Genomic DNA, 21,490 nt, shown 5'->3' on the forward strand with positions numbered 1-21,490 from the left:
GAAAAGCACCCACAAATCTCCACCTTTTCACCATTTCCAATCTGTAATAACTTTTCCCCTCGTTAGGAAGCTTCGGGCAACTTCCTTCTCTCCCAAGGCCCTGCTATTACATGCTTAGTCATGTCTCCTTCTTGATTCCTATCAGAGAGAACAAATTTACATGATTGTTTGTTGACAGCAAGACCTCTAATTGCATCATTTGGCTGCAGCTCCGGCTCTGATTTACAGAGCCTGTTGCTGTGAGTTAGAACACTTCCCTAGCAGAGGCACACAAAGCTGTCCCCACACAGAGAATGCTCCATTTGTCTGGCAGGAGAAATGAGGCTGCTCGACACAGGTGATGAGCAGCATTTGGGTGAACTGCTCCCGTCCTCTTACGGCTTTGACCTACATATTGGGCCACATCTGACTGTAGCAGCGATGATGAATCAGTCAGGAAGGGTTTGTTGTCCTGGTAGGAGTCTTTTTTTGTTTGTTTTTGGGGGGTAGGAAGCCTGTCTGTCCCCAGCCTTGCTGCAGCTCCCCGTGGCTGTGGGCTGTCAACCCACTTGATGCTTTTAAGGCTGGAGTCAGAGGACAGGCTGGTTGATGTGATGTGTTTTCATCCCTTATGGATGAGAGTGGATCGATCCTTTGGGTTCTGACGCCACGACAAGGAGAGTGAGGCATCACCAAGACAGGACAAATGTGCTCTGTGTTTTAGGTCTGGCCAGAATCAGACAGCTGGAAGATTCCTCCAGCATCCCTCCTGCTGCCACAGAGATGGGACATCAGCTCTGGCCTCCGAGGGCAGACACCTGACAGCTTCTGAAAACCCTGGGACCTCAGGAGAAAGCGCGGACCCTCCAAAAAACCAGCCAGTGGAGGGTGTGCAGAGAAGGGAACGGAGCTGGGGATGGCCCTGGAGCACCAGGAGCAGCTGAGGGAGATGGGGAGGGCTCAGCCTGGAGAAAAGGAGGCTCAGGGGAAACCTCCTCACTCTCTCCAACTCCCTGACAGAAGGGGTGAAGCCAGGGATGAGAGGAAATGGCCTTGTGATAAATGTGCTAAAGTTAATTCGTGTTATCAAATTATACAAGGTAAATGTTGAACTGTATAAAATATGAATGTTAGAAATGTGTTCAAATGTACATAAAGTAAAAGTAAAATGTAGAAACTAAAAATTAGAAATTTCCTGGCTTGGGAAGCACAGGAGGGACACGAGGAAAGTATGATTGGAATTACCAGAGAGGGGGCCTTGAAACTATTGCTGCCGGGAATCCCTGAAAGGAAACAAAGAACCACGGAAGAAGAAGATACAAGTCCGGAGACCAAGATAATCACTTCAGATGGATATCTCTACTCGTCTCCGCTGAAATTAACATATACACGACACACCCGGGCCCGATCATCAACAGCATTGTTCCACCCTACCGGTCTATTCAGACCTCCGATACCAGGACTTGAATAATTAATGAAGACGCCTCGGAGAGGATAACGTCAGAATTTCGGACTTCACTCCGCGATCTTGTGTATAAAAAGGGACAGCCGGAGACCAGAAATTGTGAACTTGGGGGGGATACCAGGCTGACAGAGCTTGTTATCCGCGTTCACCCGGCACCGATCCCGGGCTCGGCGCTGTCCTTTTAAATCGTGGCTTTCCGAGACTGATATTTTGTCTCAAAATAAAATTCTAAATTTTGATACTTTGAATTTGGTCGATCTTATTTATAACAATTCTGGTGACCCCGACGTGATTGGAGTGATACCGGGACCCCCGAGGGACCCCCGTCTCTGACCAGGAGGCGCACCGCTGAATTCAGCGGCCTGGCGGAACTGGGGTATCCGGGAGGAACCGATCAACCACACGACGAACAAAACAGCGAAAGCCACATTTAAAAGGGAGATAGGCGAGGTCAGAGCTCTCGGGGAACTCGGGGAGGTTTTTCTTTGGAAGCAGAACCTCCGGAGCCGCGGTGAAGAAATCTACTCATAAAAATCTACGTGCACGAAGAATCCACGCAGGAAAAGGATCGTAAGTATTGCGTGGTTGAGTGGGGAGTGACCGAGCGTGTGAGTGAGACGTGATTTTATCACGAAGCGAGTGGGACCCCAAAATCGCAGTTCCATAGTCCCGCGAGGGGCGTGGTCGGTTGCGGGGGAAGCGAAAGTTTCGGGGGTAAAACGCACCTCACACGTTAAGCCCTGAAAACTCGGGGAGTTTTCGGAAAGGGGGGTCGGTCACAGGAAGGCTGGGAGGGAAGGTTACGTCCTTACAAGAGTTCCGGGGACTGGTAAACCTTCCAGCCTTGGACCAGGGACGGTCCGGGAAGGAAGTAAGGAGAAGAGAGCTCGCATACACCAGAGGAAACCCGGGGGGGGGAGCGATCACCCACAAAGGGCTAGTATCTGGTAAACTCACACCATGGGACAGACAAAAAGCAAAGCTAGCAAAAGGAATCTTAGGAAACCAAAGCGGGGAACCGGTAAAGGAATCCCTGAAATCCCAGTTGAGAGCCCGCTGGGATGGATGTTAGAACATTGGGAAGAATGCCCCATAAGGGAGGGAAAATCCAAGAAACGGATGGTGCATTTTGCATAGAAGTATGGGGTGGGGTAGAAATACGGGATCACGTAATTTGGCCCGTGTTTGGAACATTTGAAGAATGGATATGTAAGGCACTGGTACGTTATGTCGGAGAAAAGGGAACTGTGGAAGAACGGGAATATGCGGGGGTCTGGGGTAGAATTGATGCAAAATTACTACCCATAAGGATAAAGGACCCTGCCGATATTTCCGGGGATAAGTGGGAGCCTTTAGACAACTTGCCTCCACCTTACATAGTACCCTCACCCCCTCCCCTCCCTGAGCAGAACAATCCACAGAACCCGGGGAGATTGGGACCCCCTCTGGGACGGAGGATTCCTATATCCCCGTCTCTCCCCTCTGCCCCTCCGTTGGAGTCACGAACAGTGGCCCCGGTCCCACCGGTCGGGCTCCCTCCCCCGCTAGAACCTGTACAAGCCACTCAGTCACTGGGAAGAGGTACACAAAGTACAGACACCCCTGCGCCAGCCCGAGATGACCTGTTGCCTGATCTAGATCTGGCGGCTTTCTTTAATTCTCCTGAAAACACACAGCAGGGTTGGGCAGAAGCAAAACACTCACCTCCCGCTAGGAGGACTAGGAGACAACTAAAGAGGATGAATGAGACGGAGAGTGAAGGGGAAGGTGAAAGAGCAAATCTTTTCCCCTTAAGGGAAATTCCCACTGCTCCAGGAATTATCGGGTACGTAAACGTCCCGATTAATACCAGTGATGTGAGAGCCTTTAAGAAGGAGATGGGAAAACTTATGGATGACCCTTTAGGGGTCTCCGAAAGACTAGATGAATTCTTAGGAACTAGCATCTATTCGTATGAAGATCTTACAGCTATTCTCAGATCTTTGTTCAATACGGAGGAAAGGGAAATGATCAGACAAGCGGGGATACGGGAATGGGAACGGAGGAACCCTCAGAGCACTCCTGGAGATCAGAAATGGCCAAGCCAAGATCCCCGATGGAATGCTCAAACTGAGGAGGGTAGGAGAAGCATGATTGATATGAGGAACATCATCATACAGGGAATAAGGGAGGCCGTGCCCCGGGGACAAAATCTGAGCAAGGTCTTTGGGGAATGTCAAGGGAAAGATGAGACCCCCACAGAATGGTTGGAAAGGTTGAGAAAAAGCCTCCAGATATACTCTGGGACAGACCCTGATTCTCCCGTGGGGGAGGTACTTTTAAAAACCCAATTTGTAGCAAAATCATGGGAGGACATCAGGAAAAAGCTGGAAAAGATTGAGGGGTGGCAGGAGAAGGGATTGCAGGAATTACTGCGGGAAGCCCAGAAAGTCTACATGAGAAGGGACGAGGAAAAACAGAAGATACAGGCTAGGGTGTTAGTAGCTGCAGTAAGGGAAGCCCAGAAACAGGAACGCCCACAAGCTTCGGAGAAACCCTTAAGGAAAGCACCTCCGAGGGGAGCCACACGCCCGCAAAAGGGGACTTCAGGAAAATGGATAGAGGGAATGGAATGTTTCTATTGTAAAAAGAAGGGACATATGAAAAAAGATTGTCCAAAGAAGATGAGAGATGAGAAGATGTTCCGGGAGGACTAGGGAAGTCAGGGGCTCTATCTTTTGGGGTCCATAACATCAGGAGAGCCCTTGATAACATTGAAAATAGGACCCCAGGGAACAAAAATGGATTTTTTGGTAGATTCAGGGGCTGAGAAAAGTACATTCAAGCAGCTGCCCCCGGGATGCCGAGTAAGTAAAGATTCTATGGTAGTTATAGGAGCTAAAGGGGAGCCATTCAAGGTACCTATAGTTAAGAATGTGGAAATAGAATCAGAGAATAAAATTTGTTTGGGAGATATGTTGCTAGTAGAAGAGGCTGATTACAACCTGCTGGGTAGGGATTTGATGGTTGCACTGGGGATCAACCTCATCATAAGGAATTCACAGATTACGGTTAGTATATATAAACTAACCTGTGAAGATGAGGACAAAATTAATCCCAAGGTATGGCACACAGGGAAGGAAGCGGGGAAATTGGCTATGGAACCTATATCAATTGAGATTGAAAAGCCTGAGGATCCCATAAGGATCAGGCAGTACCCAATCCCTCTAGAAGGGAGGCGGGGGCTGAAACCTATAATAGAGGATTTGATCAAAAAGGGCATATTGGAGCCGTGTATGTCCAGACACAATACCCCAATACTGGCTGTTAAAAAGGGAGATGGGAATTATAGGTTAGTGCAAGATTTAAGAGCCATAAATGAAAGAACAAGAACTCGGTTCCCTGTAGTGGCTAACCCCTACACCCTTCTGAATAGGATCTCCCCGAGAGATACTTGGTACAGTGTTATAGACCTAAAGGATGCATTTTGGACCTGCCCTTTAGCTGAAGGCAGCAGGGATTTTTTTGCATTCCAATGGGAGGATCCAGACACTAACCGGAAACAACAGTTAAGGTGGGCCTCACTTCCCCAAGGATTCGTGGACTCCCCAAATTTATTTGGACAAGCATTGGAAAAGTTGCTAAGTCAGTTCTCCCCTAGGAAAGGGACCAAGATTTTACAATATGTAGATGATCTACTGGTGGCTGGTGAAACAGAGGAAGGTGTAAGAGAATGCACTATTGATTTGTTAAACTTTTTAGGGGAAAAGGGATTAAAGGTAGCAAAACAAAAGTTACAGTTCACAGAATCTGGGGTGAAATACTTAGGGCATTGGTTAGTAAAAGGGAAAAAGAAATTGGACCCTGCAAGGGTAGCTGGAATCATAGAACTGCCCCCCCCTAAAACCAAAAGACAAGTACGTCAGCTATTGGGGCTGTTAGGTTATTGTAGGCAGTGGATAGAAGGATATAGTGAAAAAGCAAAATTTTTGTATGAAAAATTAACTGCAGAGAGGATAAAATGGACAGAACAGGATGATAAGGAATTAGAGCGATTAAAGGGTGCTTTGGTGACTGCCCCAGTATTGAACCTCCCAGATATCAATAAGAAATTCCAATTATTTGTGAATGTAGAAAACCACACAGCACATGGGGTATTGACACAAGAATGGGCTGGGGATAGGAAGCCTGTAGGTTACCTTTCAAAATTGTTGGACCCTGTAAGCAGGGGGTGGCCTACATGTTTACAGGCGATAGTAGCAGTTGCCTTATTGATAGAAGAAGCCAAAAAGATTACTTTTGGGGCTCCCATCACAGTTTATACTCCACATAATGTAAGAACTATTTTACAACAAAAAGCTGAAAAATGGCTCACAGATGCCAGATTGCTGAAGTATGAGGCCATTCTCCTTCATGCTCCAGAATTAGAATTAAGGACAACACAAGCAAGTAATCCTGCTGGGTTCCTGTTTGGGGAAGCTTCATCAGAGCCTATACACAACTGTATAGACCTAGTAGAATTACAAACAAAAATTAGGGAAGATCTGGAGGACGAGGAGCTCGAAGAAGGGGAAAAATGGTTTGTAGATGGGTCAGCCAGGGTTATAGAAGGGAAAAGAAAATCAGGATATGCAATTATAGATGGGAAAACTGGGGGAGTGATAAAGTCAGGCCCCTTGGGCACTTCATGGTCAGCTCAGGCATGTGAATTGTATGCTGTGTTGCAAGCACTCAAAGGACTTAAAGGAAAAATAGGAACTATTTTCACTGACTCAAAGTATGCGTTTGGGGTAGTGCATACCTTTGGGAAAATCTGGGAGGAAAGAGGACTGGTGAACACTAGAGGAAAAGGGTTAATACATGAGGATCTAATAAGGCAAATTCTCAAGGCAGTAAGGGAACCAAAAGCTATTGCAGTGGTATATGTAAAGAGTCACCAGGCTGGACTACAGTTCAGAATACGTGGGAATAATTTGGCTGATCAGGAAGCCAGGAAAGCAGCTCTCCTAACCCTGGATACCCTGGAAAGCAGGACAGAAAATTTTGGAGAAGGTTCTCCTCATCCCACAGAAAAGGAGATTGAGGATTTCAAGAAAATGGGGGGAAATTTAATAGATGGGAAATGGAAATTGACTGACGGTCGAGAATTGATCCCAAAGGCTTATGCAAGGATCATATTAAAAAGATTGCATGCACAAACTCATTGGGGAACTCAAGCTTTAGCAGAACAATTTTTGAAATTTTTTGGATGTAAGGGTATCTTCGAGTTAGCCAAGCAGGAGGTTCAGAGTTGCTTGGTCTGCCAGAAAATTAATAAATCAAAGGTCAAACACAATGCATTAGGGGGACGTCCTTTAGCATATCGCCCCTTTGGGAGAATACAAGTGGATTTTACAGAGTTACCAAAAATAGGTAGATATAGATATCTGCTAGTGATAGTAGACCAATTAACACATTGGGTGGAGGCATTCCCTAGCCCTAGGGCTACAGCTCAAACAGTAGCACGGAGATTATTGGAGGAAGTAATTCCCAGATATGGAATCCCTGATTCCATTGATTCAGATCAGGGAACTCATTTTACATCCAAGGTCATAAAAAGCTTAGCAGAGGCTCTGGGAATCAGATGGGAATATCATACCCCATGGCATCCTCAGAGCTCAGGTCAAGTAGAGAGAATGAATCAAACTCTGAAGGCACAATTGTCAAAACTTATGCTAGAAACTAGAATGACTTGGATAAAATGCCTCCCTCTAGCCCTCCTAAACATCAGAACACAACCTCATTCCGGTTCGGGATTATCTCCATTCGAGATGTTGTACGGAATGCCTTATGAGCATGGAATGTCAGTTGGACATCCCCGGGTGGAGGATTGTCAGATCCAGTCTTATATCATTGTGATTAACAAAAATTTGCAGGAACTCCGGAAGCGTGGGTTAATAGCACAAAGCACCCCGCTGGGGTTTGCTATCCACAAGATCCAGCCGGGTGATCAAGTATTGATCAGAGCGTGGAAAGAAGCACCGCTGTCATCGCATTGGGAGGGACCTTTCCTCGTCCTCCTCACAACAGATACTGCCGTGAGAACAGCAGAGAAAGGCTGGACCCATTGCTCCCGAGTGAAAAAGGTGGAACAACACAGCAGCTCTCCGCAGTGGAAAATCACCTCTGCACCTGGGGATTTAAAGCTGAGAATTCACCGAGACACCCAATGACCAGCGCTTATCGGATAAGTTGCACTCAGGCAGGATGTCCCTGCTATCCTTTTGTTCATTTTAAGTGCGGGTATTGTGAACAAGTTTGGGTAACTCATTGTGTCCGGGGGGCTAGACCTTGGAATTTGTGTGTACCTTGTTACGAGGAGGAGGTCAGGCTTACCAATCTATTCCTATACGTTGCCACAGAATCGGGATTGTTCGAATTGGATTCTCCTGAGTGGTTCCACTATTACACTAAAGGGTTAAGGGGAGGATTGAATAAAAGGGCGGATCCACTCGTAATTGAGTGCAGGAGAACGTTGAAAGTACCCTGTAGAGGAGATCAAATAAGGAGAACGAGGTGGGAGCAGTACAAGAGGCGATATGCTCAGAGAAGCACCGGCAGGGACCCGGAAGAATATCCCTGCTGCCAAGAAGATGGATTACCCCGCCGCTGGTGGCAACCCAACGGGCGAAGGGTGGAGCAGAGGGATAGGCCTATGGGTAACCCTGGTGATCCTGAGTCAAGCCATGTGCCCCACGAATGGCCTCCACGAACCCCAAGAGGGGATGGGGATGGAAACTAATCTCCCCACGGTCCCTCCAAACCTTACCCGGAACAGAGTTTTGGAATCCAGGGTACGAGTAGACTGGTTTACACCAAAAAGGGGGGAGAATCGTCAGTGGAATGAAGGGGTTAAATTGAACAAATCCAATCACCCGATGGCAACGGCTAGGAAAAGGAGGGAGGTAAGCAGTCTTCCTTTGATCACAACATGCAAAGAATGTAACAAGACTGTGTGGATTGGAGGGAAAAAGGAGAGTACCTTTGTGGGATATCTCCAAGTTAACCCTTTATGTTATGATAAGAGGAAACTGAAGATGTGTGCCTTGAACGGGAAAACATATTGGGTGGGACAAAATGAGAAATTGCAAACAGCTACTTTAGCGAATGGACCTATATTACTCGATATGTTGGGGGAGAACGATGAAAGGGTTTGTTTAAGAATGGATAAAGTTTTTTGCTTTTCCAAGGACGAGGAAGGGTTAGACCCTGAGAACAAGATACAAAAGGTAGCCCTGGAATTTAAACGACAAGAATTGGCAGCTAAGAAAAAGAGAATGGAGCAGGAAAGAATGAGGACATTAAGTGAACAATATGATCAATTGGAAAAACAGTCTAATGATTGGAGTCTGGCTACTTCCAGCAAAAATCTTTTCCTGGATTTGGTACAGGAGATTGCTACCGAGTTAGGGCTAACTAATTGTTGGATCTGCGGAGGATTAAAATCCGCCGAAAGATGGCCATGGAAAGGTGAGAGTTTAACTCCTGAGCAGTTACTAAAATGGGATAATAAAATCTTAAACACTTTAACCCGGCCAGGAGGGTGGACACTGGATGAACGAGTAATAGGGACAATCTGTATTAGTAGGGAAGGGAATGTGTACAGTGATGTAGTGGGATACACCCCTTGTCTATCCACTCTGGCTGTAAATTCCAACAACAGATCCAAAATGTGGCAACCAGAACCCCCAAATGGGTACTGGGGAAAAGAGAAGCAAGGAAAGTGTAATTGGGTAGAGGAAATTGAACTCTGTTGGCATGAACTCACTAACGCTAACCCATATTACTCCTTAACTGAACTGGTGGAATTTTGGGACAAACCGGAAAATATAGACATTAAATGGAAAGCTCCCAGCGGGATTTATTGGATCTGTGGGAAAAGAGCATACAGTGAATTGCCCCGGAAATGGAAAGGGTCCTGTACCCTAGGTATGATTAGACCCTCTTTCTTTACACTCCCCAGAACTGGTAGCAATTTGCTAGGGGCCCCTTTGTATGAAACCCTCAGCAGGAGAAAGCGAGAGGTAAAGAAAGGACTCCCACAAGTGGGAGGGAATCAGAAATGGGGAGAGGAAGAATGGCCTGCAGAGCGCATCATAGAATACTATGGTCCAGCCACCTGGGCACAGGATGGAAGTTGGGGTTACAGGACCCCAGTATACTTATTGAACCGGCTAATCAGGTTACAGGCTGTAGTAGAAATAGTGTCTAACCACACTTCAGACGCCCTGGAATTGTTAGCCAAACAACACTCACAAATGAGAGCTTTCGTATACCAAAATCGAATAGCTCTGGACTATTTACTAGCAGAGGAAGGGGGTGTGTGCGGGAAATTTAATGACTCAGAATGCTGTATCGAAATCAATGACTATGGAGAAACTATTAGAGATTTGGCTGCAGAAATTAAAAAAGTGGCGCACGTCCCAGTGCAGAAATGGAATTCAATCCTAAAAGCATCATGGTGGGATCAAATATTTGGAACGGGAGATTGGTGGAAGAAGGTGGGGTTCTTTATCCTGTGCTCAGTGGCTGGGTTAGTGTTCTTGCCTTGTTTAATACCTTGCCTAATAAGACTAATTCACACTGTGGTCCAGGGAATGCAAATAGCAGCCCTTCCTATGGATCCGGAATTAGCTTCAGGAGGATTAGCCAAAGAAAAAGCCACCTCAAAAATTATGAATTTAACCGAGGAAAGAAGTACTGCGGCTCAGGTGTTAGAAAAATTTGAAGCCCAGATACAGGGAGGAAACATAGAGAGAACATATTGGAACAAAACGACAGGGGAAAGGTTAACAGAATAATGGTTAAGAGGCTTTTTTATCTTGACAGAGAAAAAAGACTATAACCAGAACACGAATTAAATTGGTGAATTTGGAAGAGGGGGGATTGTGATAAATGTGCTAAAGTTAATTCGTGTTATCAAATTATACAAGGTAAATGTTGAACTGTATAAAATATGAATGTTAGAAATGTGTTCAAATGTACATAAAGTAAAAGTAAAATGTAGAAACTAAAAATTAGAAATTTCCTGGCTTGGGAAGCACAGGAGGGACACGAGGAAAGTATGATTGGAATTACCAGAGAGGGGGCCTTGAAACTATTGCTGCCGGGAATCCCTGAAAGGAAACAAAGAACCACGGAAGAAGAAGATACAAGTCCGGAGACCAAGATAATCACTTCAGATGGATATCTCTACTCGTCTCCGCTGAAATTAACATATACACGACACACCCGGGCCCGATCATCAACAGCATTGTTCCACCCTACCGGTCTATTCAGACCTCCGATACCAGGACTTGAATAATTAATGAAGACGCCTCGGAGAGGATAACGTCAGAATTTCGGACTTCACTCCGCGATCTTGTGTATAAAAAGGGACAGCCGGAGACCAGAAATTGTGAACTTGGGGGGGATACCAGGCTGACAGAGCTTGTTATCCGCGTTCACCCGGCACCGATCCCGGGCTCGGCGCTGTCCTTTTAAATCGTGGCTTTCCGAGACTGATATTTTGTCTCAAAATAAAATTCTAAATTTTGATACTTTGAATTTGGTCGATCTTATTTATAACAGCCTCAAGTTGCCCCACAGGAGGGTTAGGTTGGATACTGGGAAAATTTCTTGCCTGGAAGGGTTCTCAAGCCCTGGCACAGCTGCCCAGGGCAGTGGTGGAGCCACCATCCCTGGAGGGATCTCAAAGCCGTGTAAATGTGGTATTTTGGGACAGGTTTTAGTGCAGATCACGGCAGTTTTGGGTTAACGCTTGCACTCGACAATCTTGAAATTCTTTTCCAGCCTAAATGATTCTGTGATTGTACGAACCCAGGTCCCAGGGAAGAGAAACAGCCAAAACCACCGTGAGAAGAGTTGTGCTGAGCTTCCCCCAGGGCAGGTGGGTGGTGTCTCGGTGCTGCTTTGCACAGCTCCAGCAATTTGTTCTCGGCAATTATTTGTCACGCCTCGCTGGCCTTAATGGTGGCAGCCTTTTAACGAGAAAAAGGAGGCAATCACTGCTGTCCTGAGCTGCTTCCAGCTGCTCCTGCCCGGAATTGTGGTGGAAGACCACAGCGAGAGGCGTGAGGAAGGGATTCTGTGACAGAAACAGCTCAGGAGGGTTCAGCGGATTCTGCAAAGGTTTTAGGAAGTAGTTTGGTGATGGATTTAAAACCAATAAAGATCTCCTTCTATTTCCTCCTGGGCAAATCCCTGTTTCTGCGCTGCTGTGGGGGTCGTGGTGTGGGGGGACTCATCCTGCCCCACTCCCCACGGCAATATCCACGTTTCCATGGTGTTGCTGCAGACCCTGTGGCCAGCTCTCGTGCCCAGCATTGCCTCCCTTTGGCTCTCCTGCACCGTTTCCCAGGATTTAAACCCCATCCAAGGCCGTGGCTCTGCCAGGGAGGGAAGCAGCCTCATCCAGCCAACCCTGACAGCACAGGGGGGGATTTCAAGTGCAGAACTAACAGCAGCAAGGCTCAGTGGAGACAGGAGAGAAACCATCAGCTTTACTTATTACCAGGGGCTGCACACATGGCTGAAAAAATGACCAGAGAGTGGCAAAGCACTTCATTTTCCCCACCCAAGCAGAGGAGAGGTGGTCACAGTCAGGAGAACCAGTGCAAAATACCCAGTGATAACGGCCTGCAACACTCCATGGGCTCCTGAAGTAACCCAGCCAGGGTTGCTTTGTGTTTTTTTTTTTCTCCTGGGCAAATAAATCAAACGTGATATTAAATGAAAACCACATCAAACTTGTTACACCGAATAGAGTATATTGCTCATTTGCTGCTAAATTACAGCCTATTCATTTCCTCCTAAGCAGGCTATTAAGCCGTGCTGGATCACACAAGGAGCGTTTCGGAAGTGTTATCACCGTGGGCTGGGGGAAAGGGTGCCTTGGCTTGTTTTGCTTTTTTCAGAGTAATTGCAGGGTCACACTGCTCCCCAGTACCCGTGCCCTGCCCCTGCCGAGTGACACCCTGCATGAATTTGGCCCTGACTGTTGATTTTTCCACGTGCAGAGCCTGCCAAGGACCTCGTTTGCTGATGCCTCCTCTCCCCCAGCGCTTGGCCGTTATTTATTTTTTCTACAACGGACACTGCGAGCGTTTCGAGACGGCGCAAGATTTTCCACGCACAAAAATAGCCAGGGCAGGCAGAAGTCAGGGCATGCTGCACTTCCTCTGCCATCGCAGAGTGTCTTTTTGGCCCCCAGCCCACCCTAGCACCTCGTGCCCTGCCAAGAGACCCCAAACTCACCCCACAACCAGAGGTGTTTGCAGGGGCATGTACTCACATGAGGGACCAGCCCAGGTAGATGGCTGTGCTGCCCCAGTACATGGGATTATCCAGGACGCTGAAGGGGAAGCTGGTCACTTTTTCCTCCATCAGGATGCCAAAGTAATCACCTAAGAGCAAGCAGAGAGTTTCTGGTTAGGCTCCATGAAACTGGGAGTCCTGTGGGGGGCTTTGGCACACTGGTACCCTGCCAGGGATACACAGCAAAGGGTTTCGGCTCTGACTTCCAGGCTGAGGAAACGGCAACAAGTAAGTTGTTTGTTTACTCTGTGTCTATCAGCTTTTCCAGGAATGGCTCTTTGCCCACCAGGAAGGTTCATGCATTGCAATGAGGCTGTGGCAGCCACGTCCCTCATCAGGACACAGCTCCTGAGGTCCCAACTGGTTAATTCTGCTTTTCTCATTTGTAAAATTGTCTGTCAAACGCCACTCCACGAGGAAGCAAGTGCATGGGATCAAATCCATTTAATGGGAAAATAAACCCAGGGCCGTGTAATGGGTGTTTGGAGCCGTTAAAATCATGACCACCACCACCAAATGCCCTCATCCATAACGCCACCCTTATCCCATAGTTCAGAGAATTTCTCAGAAATTTCAGAAAATAGCACCGCTGCCTACAAAACACTCAGTGATGGGCACAGTGCTGCTGATGATAATGGGTGATTGTCATCTGTAATGAGGAAAGCTTTCAGAACTGTCAGCATCCAACCAGCTTCCCATCCACCTTGGAGTGATCCTGCCACCCTCCCGAAAGGAGCTTGGAAAAGAAATGACACGGAGACGTGAGCAACTTTTCGGGGGGTAAAGGGCAGGATGCAGATCTCTGGTGCTGTCGGTCTTACAAGCGACACCACAAAGCACCACATCTGCATGATTTTTAAATCCCTCCGCTGCTTGTGCCAGAGCTTGACAACCCCTTTGGTGAAAGAGTTTTTTTCCTGACATCAAATGTAAACATCCCCCGGTACAACTTCAGGTCATTTCCTCTCGCCCTGTCCTTTGCTGCCTGGGAGCAGAGCCTGACCCTTCTCTGGCTGCACCCTCCTGGCAGGGAGTTGTGGAGAGCCAAAAGATTGCCCCTAAATCTCCTTTTCTCCAGGCTGAGCTCTCCCACCAGCTCTTCCAGCTGCTCTTGGTGCTCCGGACCCTTCCCCAGCTCTGTTCCTCTCTGTCCACTGCGCCATCCGTGCTCCACGTCCGCTGCACAAGCGCTGATGCGTGAGGAGCAGCCGGTCCCTCAGCCCAGGGCACTGCCACCACCCTGGGTTGTGTCCCCAGCGTTGCTGCCAGCCCCTTCCCTGACCTTGGGCAAGTCTCCTCCGTCCCTCCCCGGTGCTATTGTGCACCGATCATAACATCGGCCTTTCTCAGAGCACAGAGGGTGGTGAGGGTTAATGTATGGTGAGAAAGTGCTCACAAATCCAGATAAAAGGCATTACAGGAGTGCAAACTATTCAAAGTTATTATTATTACCTGGATCGTAGTGTAATTTCTTTGACCTCACACGGTGCTAAAACATTTATTTCTAAGGATAAACAGCCCCTGCCCAATTACACAATGCTTTTGGGCTTTAACTACAGGCCACTAAGTGAGATAATTGCCTTGTATTCATACTATATGTTCTCACAGTTACTTGGCAATACATCTCTGAGATTGTTCTGGTAGAAAGAACACATCACCCCCTGCCACAGCCTGTTTCTGCGCTTTCTTATGTGTCAAAATGCTTCATTAGCCCGTGCCCGCCCTTGCCTTTGAGCTGAGCACCTCACTCCCCGCACGGCACTGGCACTGAGGAGGCTCACACAAAGCCCTGGGTCCGTGGGGCTGGCAGAGCCTTACCTGTGCCCAGCCCTGGTGGGGCTGTGCAGCCCTCCAGGCAGGCTGCCCACGAGCAGGAGCACACAGGCAGCTCCCCAGGAGCTTTTCCAATGCAATCTCTGCCTCTAAAGCTGCACAGGTCAATGAACACGACCACCAGAGAGGTGGTTTGGATGTGTTTATGTTCAGAGAGGTGCTTGGGGACAGGACTGGGCACAGCATCACCCTGGGCATCTCCTGTGCCTGTGCTGAGTCCTCAGGAATCAGCTCCTTGCCAAGCCCAGGCACTTTGGCATCTAATTCGAGCTGCTTTTTGCTGGAGGTCTGTGCAGCCATCTCTCTGCACAGGGTGGGATGACAGCAGCAAAGAGCCATCCAGTGCACTCTGCCAGGTCCCCCCAGAATCCCTGGAGCCTGAAGCAGCACCTCTGCTTCGTCCCGGAGAGCTGTCGGCTTCTCCAGGCCCAGCAACAGACTTTGGTCAAGTCAGATTGACTTGAAATCTTGGTGAGTGCTGGAAGAAATGTCACTGGGCTGTGAGGAAGACGGACTCAGACAGGCAAAGCAGCCTCTCCACGTCCTCAGCCTCCAGATAAGCCAAGCCTTCATCACCGTGTTTTTTGGGAAACAGGGCAAACAAGGAGGGCACTGAAGTGATGCCTGAATCCCAGTGAGGGCACAGCGTGGAGAAAGGGCACCAGGGCTGGCTCTGCCAGGGAGAGGGGCCACATCCAGCTGCTGCAAACAGCATCTGGAGCCGGTGCTGCCGTGCTGGAGATGGGGTGGCACAGCCAGGCTGTGGAGAAGGGTGACTCACACAGCTCCCACTGCACCATTTAGCCCACACTAGAGAGAGACAAAGTGTTCTGCAGCTGCTCCAAAGCCTAAACGTGCTGTAAGGAAGGAATTCAACAGGCAGCCCTGCCTGTTTCAGCCCTCACTGCTGTAGAAAAACTCACGAAGGGTCAAATCCAGCTCCAGTGATTTTTGAAGTGCCTGTGTGTCAGAGGCTCTCTCAAAACTTCTCTTGAGCTCAGACGTCGACGGTGAGAAGAAGCTGGATCCCCTCCTTGCCAAAGCAGTGCAGCCCTTTGCTACCTGGAGTCTTTGCTCCTCCTGCAGCAACAGGGCAGCACTAAAATCCTGCGTGGATGTTGGAAATACCAGACCTGAGAGAGAATATCCCACAGGAGATCCTGCAGAGCCGTTCTCCTCCCCGTGGCTGGGTAACAAACCACTCAAGGGGTTTGTGTGGAGAAGCTGTTACCAGTCCAAGGATGGATCCTCTGCGGGGCTCCAGCTGGGCCATGCCTCAGTGCTGCAGAGCTCCTGAGCCAGCCTGGCAGCACTGGCACGTGGGCCTGGCATGTTCCCACCCTGACTCAGCTCTGCCCCGCGCCCGTCGTGCCCCGCTAGCGGAGAGAGCTGGTCCTTGCGTGTCAGTCCAGGGCACTGGTGGCAGGGAGAGACTTCCTGGCAGTGAGGATGGAGCAGAAATGCCTTATATGGACCACTGACACCCAGCTCTCCCCTGCCTCAGGGGATACAGATCCAAGGGACGGGGCCCTCTCACCTCTTACGCTGAGCCTGACTCACTTGTTTGCTTTTTCCCAGCGGTTCAAGTCCAATGGATCCTCCTGGTCGGATGAATCAGGCTTTACGTAAACAGCTCCAGATCTGGCTGAACTTCAGGAGTATCCAAGCAGCTCTTGCTGATGGGTACTCCTGTGCCTGGCCTTCCTGGACGTGTCTCCACAGGCACAGCATCACTTCAGGGGGCTGCCGGTGGTTTTGGAGGATGCTGGTGCCCGGTAGCTGAGGGACAGGGGTGTGACAGGGGGCCAGGAGTGAGGCTGCACATGGAGGATGAGGATGTTTAGGAGCGCTGAGTTCTATTTCTGGCAGCGGGATTTTGGCCAACTCAACACATTTCTTTGCAACTCCACTTGAAATCAGGAAGGCTTATTACGTCCCTCTCTTCTTCCTAGCGACGCCACAGGAGCTAATTGAATTTGGTTTGTAAAGCACTTGCAAAAGCACAGCCTAAATGAGGTGTCAAAGCTGGGGCTGTGATTATTTCAGCCAGCAGGAGCTGCCCCTTTCCTTGGATATTTATTGTTCCTGTCTCTACTTTATTTTTATGAATTCCACACATACTGGCGTGTTTTCAAAGTCAACAATGCTAACAGAATTACGCTCTAAACGTGAAAGCAGGCACAGTGGAAAATGCCTTCTGCCATAAAGCGGCAGATGAAAGGATCTGTCAACGAACATCAGGTTTATTGCAGAGGGGAGAGCAAACAACATCCTGCCTCAGCACGTGTGATGAGCAGGTGGGTGCTCGGAGCGGGGCTGCTGGACAGCTCACACCCGCTGCGCCAGCGCTGCTTGTGAGGTCTTGAGCTTGGGGTCCCTTTTCTGGAGGGTGTTTGGGCTGGCAGATGAGCAGCTGTGCTCTCAACCTTCAGGCTTGATGCTGGAGGTGATGGGATCTGCTGAACAAAACCACTGTGCGAGGTAACAGCAGGACTGGGTCATGCTTTGGTATCACAATGACAAATCTGACAGCCCGAAAGGCAAGGACAAGGGAATTCCTACGACTCTGCCCTAGCAAGAGATCCCTGCAAGGATTAAATGCACTTTCTGGCAAAGCTGTTGGATTTTCAGGGCTTACCTAGGAAGGTCCCGGTGAATCCCAGTGCCAAGAAGCTGGAGATGACAAACAAGGTCCCTACAGCCAAGATGGCCAAGCCTGAGTAGTAGGTCCAGTGGGAGTCCCAGCTCTCCAGCTTCGGCTGGCTCTTCATGGCTTCTGTGAAGCTGGTGGGGAGACAACAAGGGCTGTTAAAAGCAGCAACTCATAATTCACATCACCCATGACCCCTGGGAGATGTGGAGCTTTGGGAATGGAAGCTGCTGAGGAGGATCCCTCTCCAGATCCCTTTTCCCACCCGAGCCTACTCAACCTCCCAATGGGAGAAGCAATCAGCTGAAGACTGTGAGGAGCCAGGGCTTGATCTGGGGCAGCTATTTCTACTCACAACCTTCGCTCGCTCCTGGAAATACCAGTCCCACTGATCTGTGATATCAAACGCTTTGCTTTATTCACCAAATCCAAGTTTTCATCATGACTGAGAGCTCTGGGACAGACGCCCTTGCAAATGCCGGAGGCAGAGGACTCGAAGGGTTGGGAACAATTGGCTGGATTATCTCGTGCTCCCACCCCCGTTCCCCTCCATCAAAATATTTTGCAGCGTTCATGTGTTAGCCACGTGCCCAGGAGTGATTCACAGCTGGAGCCTGACAGTCAGGGGGAGGATTGGAACGGCGAAAGGAAAATACGAGAGACGAGGCGTTCTCGAGCGCGAGCACAGCTCCTCCGCTCCAGGCTGGGTCAGGCATTTCGGCTCTGACCTTCCAAACGCCCGTTTGTGATCGGAATGATGGCGACCCCTCCCTCCAGCCCCCTGAGCTCTGCCCAGAGCGGGGCTTGGCAGGCTCAGCATCGCACACGGCTCCGGCACAAACGCACGATGACAAAAGAGACAACGCTGCGATTAAAAAAACACCATTAATACCAGGAGAGGAGAGAACAGACCCACAGAGCTCTACACCGTGTTTCTCCACATGTTGTTGACAGATGAAGTAGGAAACTTTGAGCTTTTTTTTTTCTGATGAGCACCCTGGAGGCTAAAATTCAAGTGGAATAACAGCTCTCCTGCTCCTCCGGCCACCACTGCCTTTCAGGGCCAGCAGAGTTATTCCTGCCCACAGTCCTGAGCTCCTCAGCTTGAAAGTGCTTCCATAACGCTACCTGCAGGGCTTGGGATAGCTTTTCTCCCTGGTGTCCATCTTCCCTAAGCCCTGCAAACCTCTGCATTTTCCCTGTTGTCCAAATAAAAGCTGAGAGAGACAGTGCTGCCTGCGTGGCTGAAGGCCAGGCAGCTGAAAACACATCTTTCAAAGCCCTGATGGCAAGTCCAGGATAATACCTAAACTCTGTGGTTTAGGAACCTGGGTGATATCCTTTGTTCACTTTGGAGCTTGCTCCCACTAGGCTTTCTATTGTTGAGGAGTTTTTAGGACCCCAGAACAAGACATTTAATCATCAGTTTGGATTGGAGCGAGGAAACAAAACACGGAATAAATGTAATACGCTCAGAAGTGAGCAAAACCACGGCGTCTGGGTGATTTACACTCTGGAAATTACAGGGAAATTCCTTTTTCAGGGAGCCAAGCACAGACAGAGGAACAACAGCGTGGCCCCAGGCGATGTAGGCACAGTCCCCAGGGCTGGCCCTCCTCCAGTGCCCAGCACAGCTCCCTGTGCTCACACCGGCTTAGCTCAAAATCATTTCCGATGGGAAGACGCAAATCTGGCTGCACCGTGAAGCAGCAGCAGCAGCAGCTGCACAACCCTTTGCATCATCTCCGTGGTGTTTATTTTTAAATGACACAAGTCTCCTCTGTGAGGAAGCCAGAAAAATCCATGTCCCTGCTACCGGCACTGCCTGGGTTTGGGGAGGAAAGCAATCCCACTGCAGGGATGTGCCTTTCTGCCCGAGGAATCCTGCCCTGGCTGTGCACTCTAAACACACCCTGATATCCCCGGGGATGCTCTGCAGCTCTTTACTCAAGCAGAGGAGGATCTGCCTTTCACAGCACGAGGGTTTGGCTCCACATCTAGCCAGGGCACATCCAGAGGGCACCAGCACCAGGAAGGATTCTACAGCGATTTGCTGATCCCCAGGGAGGGAAATCCGGCACAGCAATGCTGCGCTGGAACTCACTTGGATCCCAGGCATTGGCAAAGAGAGGGCAAAGCAGGAAGAGGTCCAGCAAGAGCAAAGCCCTCAGAACCTGCTTCTTGCTCTGCGTGAGCTGGATTCACGCTCTCTCACATCCTCGGGGCTTCTCTATCCAGTGCTGATGACCTGACTCAGACCCTGGAACAGAGGTGGCTTCAAGAGCATGAACTGGTCAGCTGGGAACCAGCACTGGAAGTTCTGCAACCAGCACATGGCATGGTTTGTTTTGGAAAAGCTGTCTCTCCTGCTCCAGATGATCCCATCCTTCCTTTCCATGGTCGGATAGGCCTGCATTAGTTATGCTCATCAGCATGTCTTGCTCAGTGCCCTGCTGTTTGGCTTACAGCTGGGGAGGGAGGTGTTTGCATGGAGATAATGGACTGCCTTTCCCTCTAGGAATGGTTTATATCTTCCTAAACACACTCTCTATTTGCATTAAACATGATGCGCTCAGGAGTTCTCTGAATTGGTAAATAAACCTTTTAAGCATTTATGACGCTGGGCCGTGACAAGCAGCACGGAGCCATCAATTATTCCAGCACCCACGATGGTGAGGGACCCTCCCTGGCCATGTTTCGCCCTCCCTGGCAGGGGAGGACAAGGTTTTGGGCATTTCCCTTGCTAGGGAGCCGGTCTCCTGAAATACAGCACCTTTCAGCGTGTCACCAAACCAGTCCCTTCCTTCATGTGCCTCTGAGTCACGTTGGTGACAGCATTTATATTTCAGGCTCACGACAAGGCAGCGGCGCAGCTCAGCATCCAAGAGGACATCAATTAAAGCCAGGCTTTGTCCCAGTACCTGGAATTGCCTTCTGTGCCGAGCGGAGCCATTGCCATGGTGAGGAGCATCCATCCCTCCTCCAGCACAGGGGAGGGTGGGGAGCCTGAGACCTGCTTTGGTCACATCCCTGGCTGCTGTCATGAGAACGGCTGTCCCCATGGGGGGGGCTTGGAAGATGTCCCCCAGCTTTTGCAAAGGGAAAACGGGGTAATGGGGCTTCTCCTGACATCTCCCCACACTTGCCAGCAGGACACCAGCTGGGAAAAGCTCAAATCCTTCAACTCTGCTCTGGCCAAACCGGCAGATTTTGGCTAATTCCTGGCAGGATGGGAGCAGCCAAGGCAAGAGGCATTGTTCTGCCCATCCTTCCCAAAAACACAGAGGTTCTTGCTCAGGCAATCAGAAATCTTATCAGTGCTCCAGAATCTTATCACAGAATGGTTTGGGCTGGAAGGGACCTTAAAGCCCATCCAGTTCCACCCCCTGCCATGGGCAGGGACACCTTCCACTATCCCAGGTTGCTCCAAGCCTCATCCAACCTGGTCTTGGGCGCTTCCGGGGATGAGGAAGCCACAGCTTCTCTGGGCAACCTGTGTTTCCACATAAAATTTCCTCATAAAAAATTTCTTCCTTATCACTAGTCTGAGTCCCTCTTCTTTCTACCCCATAATAAACCAGATGAACTGGAAAACCACTCCAAGTGGCTCTGCACAACGGGGATGGACATGTCATTCCAGTGGGTTCACATGAAGAAAGTGGGAGTGAGGGAAACGGGCAGCAGATCCTCTGGCTGGGACACTGACAGGACGTGCAGCCAGGTTTGCACCTCAGGTGCTGATTTATTCAACCAGAAAACTTAACAACTCACAGTCCAAAACACATCCCCAAAGGCCACAAGGAGCAGGAAGAAAACCTGGAAATATTGTACCAAAAGAGAAGCTGAGGTTTCTAGGTCTTGTTGGGAGCATCCCTCAGTGGCCCCCACCAAGTGTATTTTGTCATCCCTCTCCTCCAAAGGAGGACAAAGACCTCGTCCAGCAAACTGGGTCGCTGCAGGGAGCAGCCCAGCAGTGCTCCCTTTGACTGATCCCAAAAACCAGCCTGGAAACTGGGGCTGACAAGCACAATTGGAGCAGAATTGGGCCAGGGGCCAGCAGGCAGCAAGGAAGCAGCAGTGGTACAGGCAACCAGGGTTTCGGTGACAACAGCCACCACTGCGAGGTGCCACAGTCACTGTGTGGGACGTCGGTCCGTCCCCCATGCCGGAGGTTTTGTTCCTCTTGCCTAAAGGAGGCAACGGGGATAAAAACCATCCGGGTGGTGCCC

The 21,490-nt window shown here is 49.5% G+C and overlaps 1 protein-coding gene across 3 annotated transcripts in view; it reads right to left on the bottom strand.

The window, feature by feature from the left end:
• PEMT (phosphatidylethanolamine N-methyltransferase) overlaps positions 1 to 21,490 on the bottom strand; it is a 51,745-nt gene that overhangs the window by 4,159 nt on the left and 26,096 nt on the right. For all 3 annotated transcript variants that reach the window (XM_040079499.2, XM_040079497.1, XM_040079498.2), the window contains exons 4-5: positions 17,250 to 17,395; positions 12,756 to 12,867 (exon numbers count right to left, since the gene is read on the bottom strand). In XM_040079499.2, coding sequence (XP_039935433.1) covers positions 12,756 to 12,867; positions 17,250 to 17,395 — 258 coding nt within the window. The remainder of the gene's footprint in view (positions 1 to 12,755; positions 12,868 to 17,249; positions 17,396 to 21,490) is intronic.

The sequence above is a fragment of the Hirundo rustica genome, chromosome 15 (assembly GCF_015227805.2).
Source record: "Hirundo rustica isolate bHirRus1 chromosome 15, bHirRus1.pri.v3, whole genome shotgun sequence".
NCBI classification, from domain to species: Eukaryota; Metazoa; Chordata; class Aves; order Passeriformes; family Hirundinidae; genus Hirundo; species Hirundo rustica.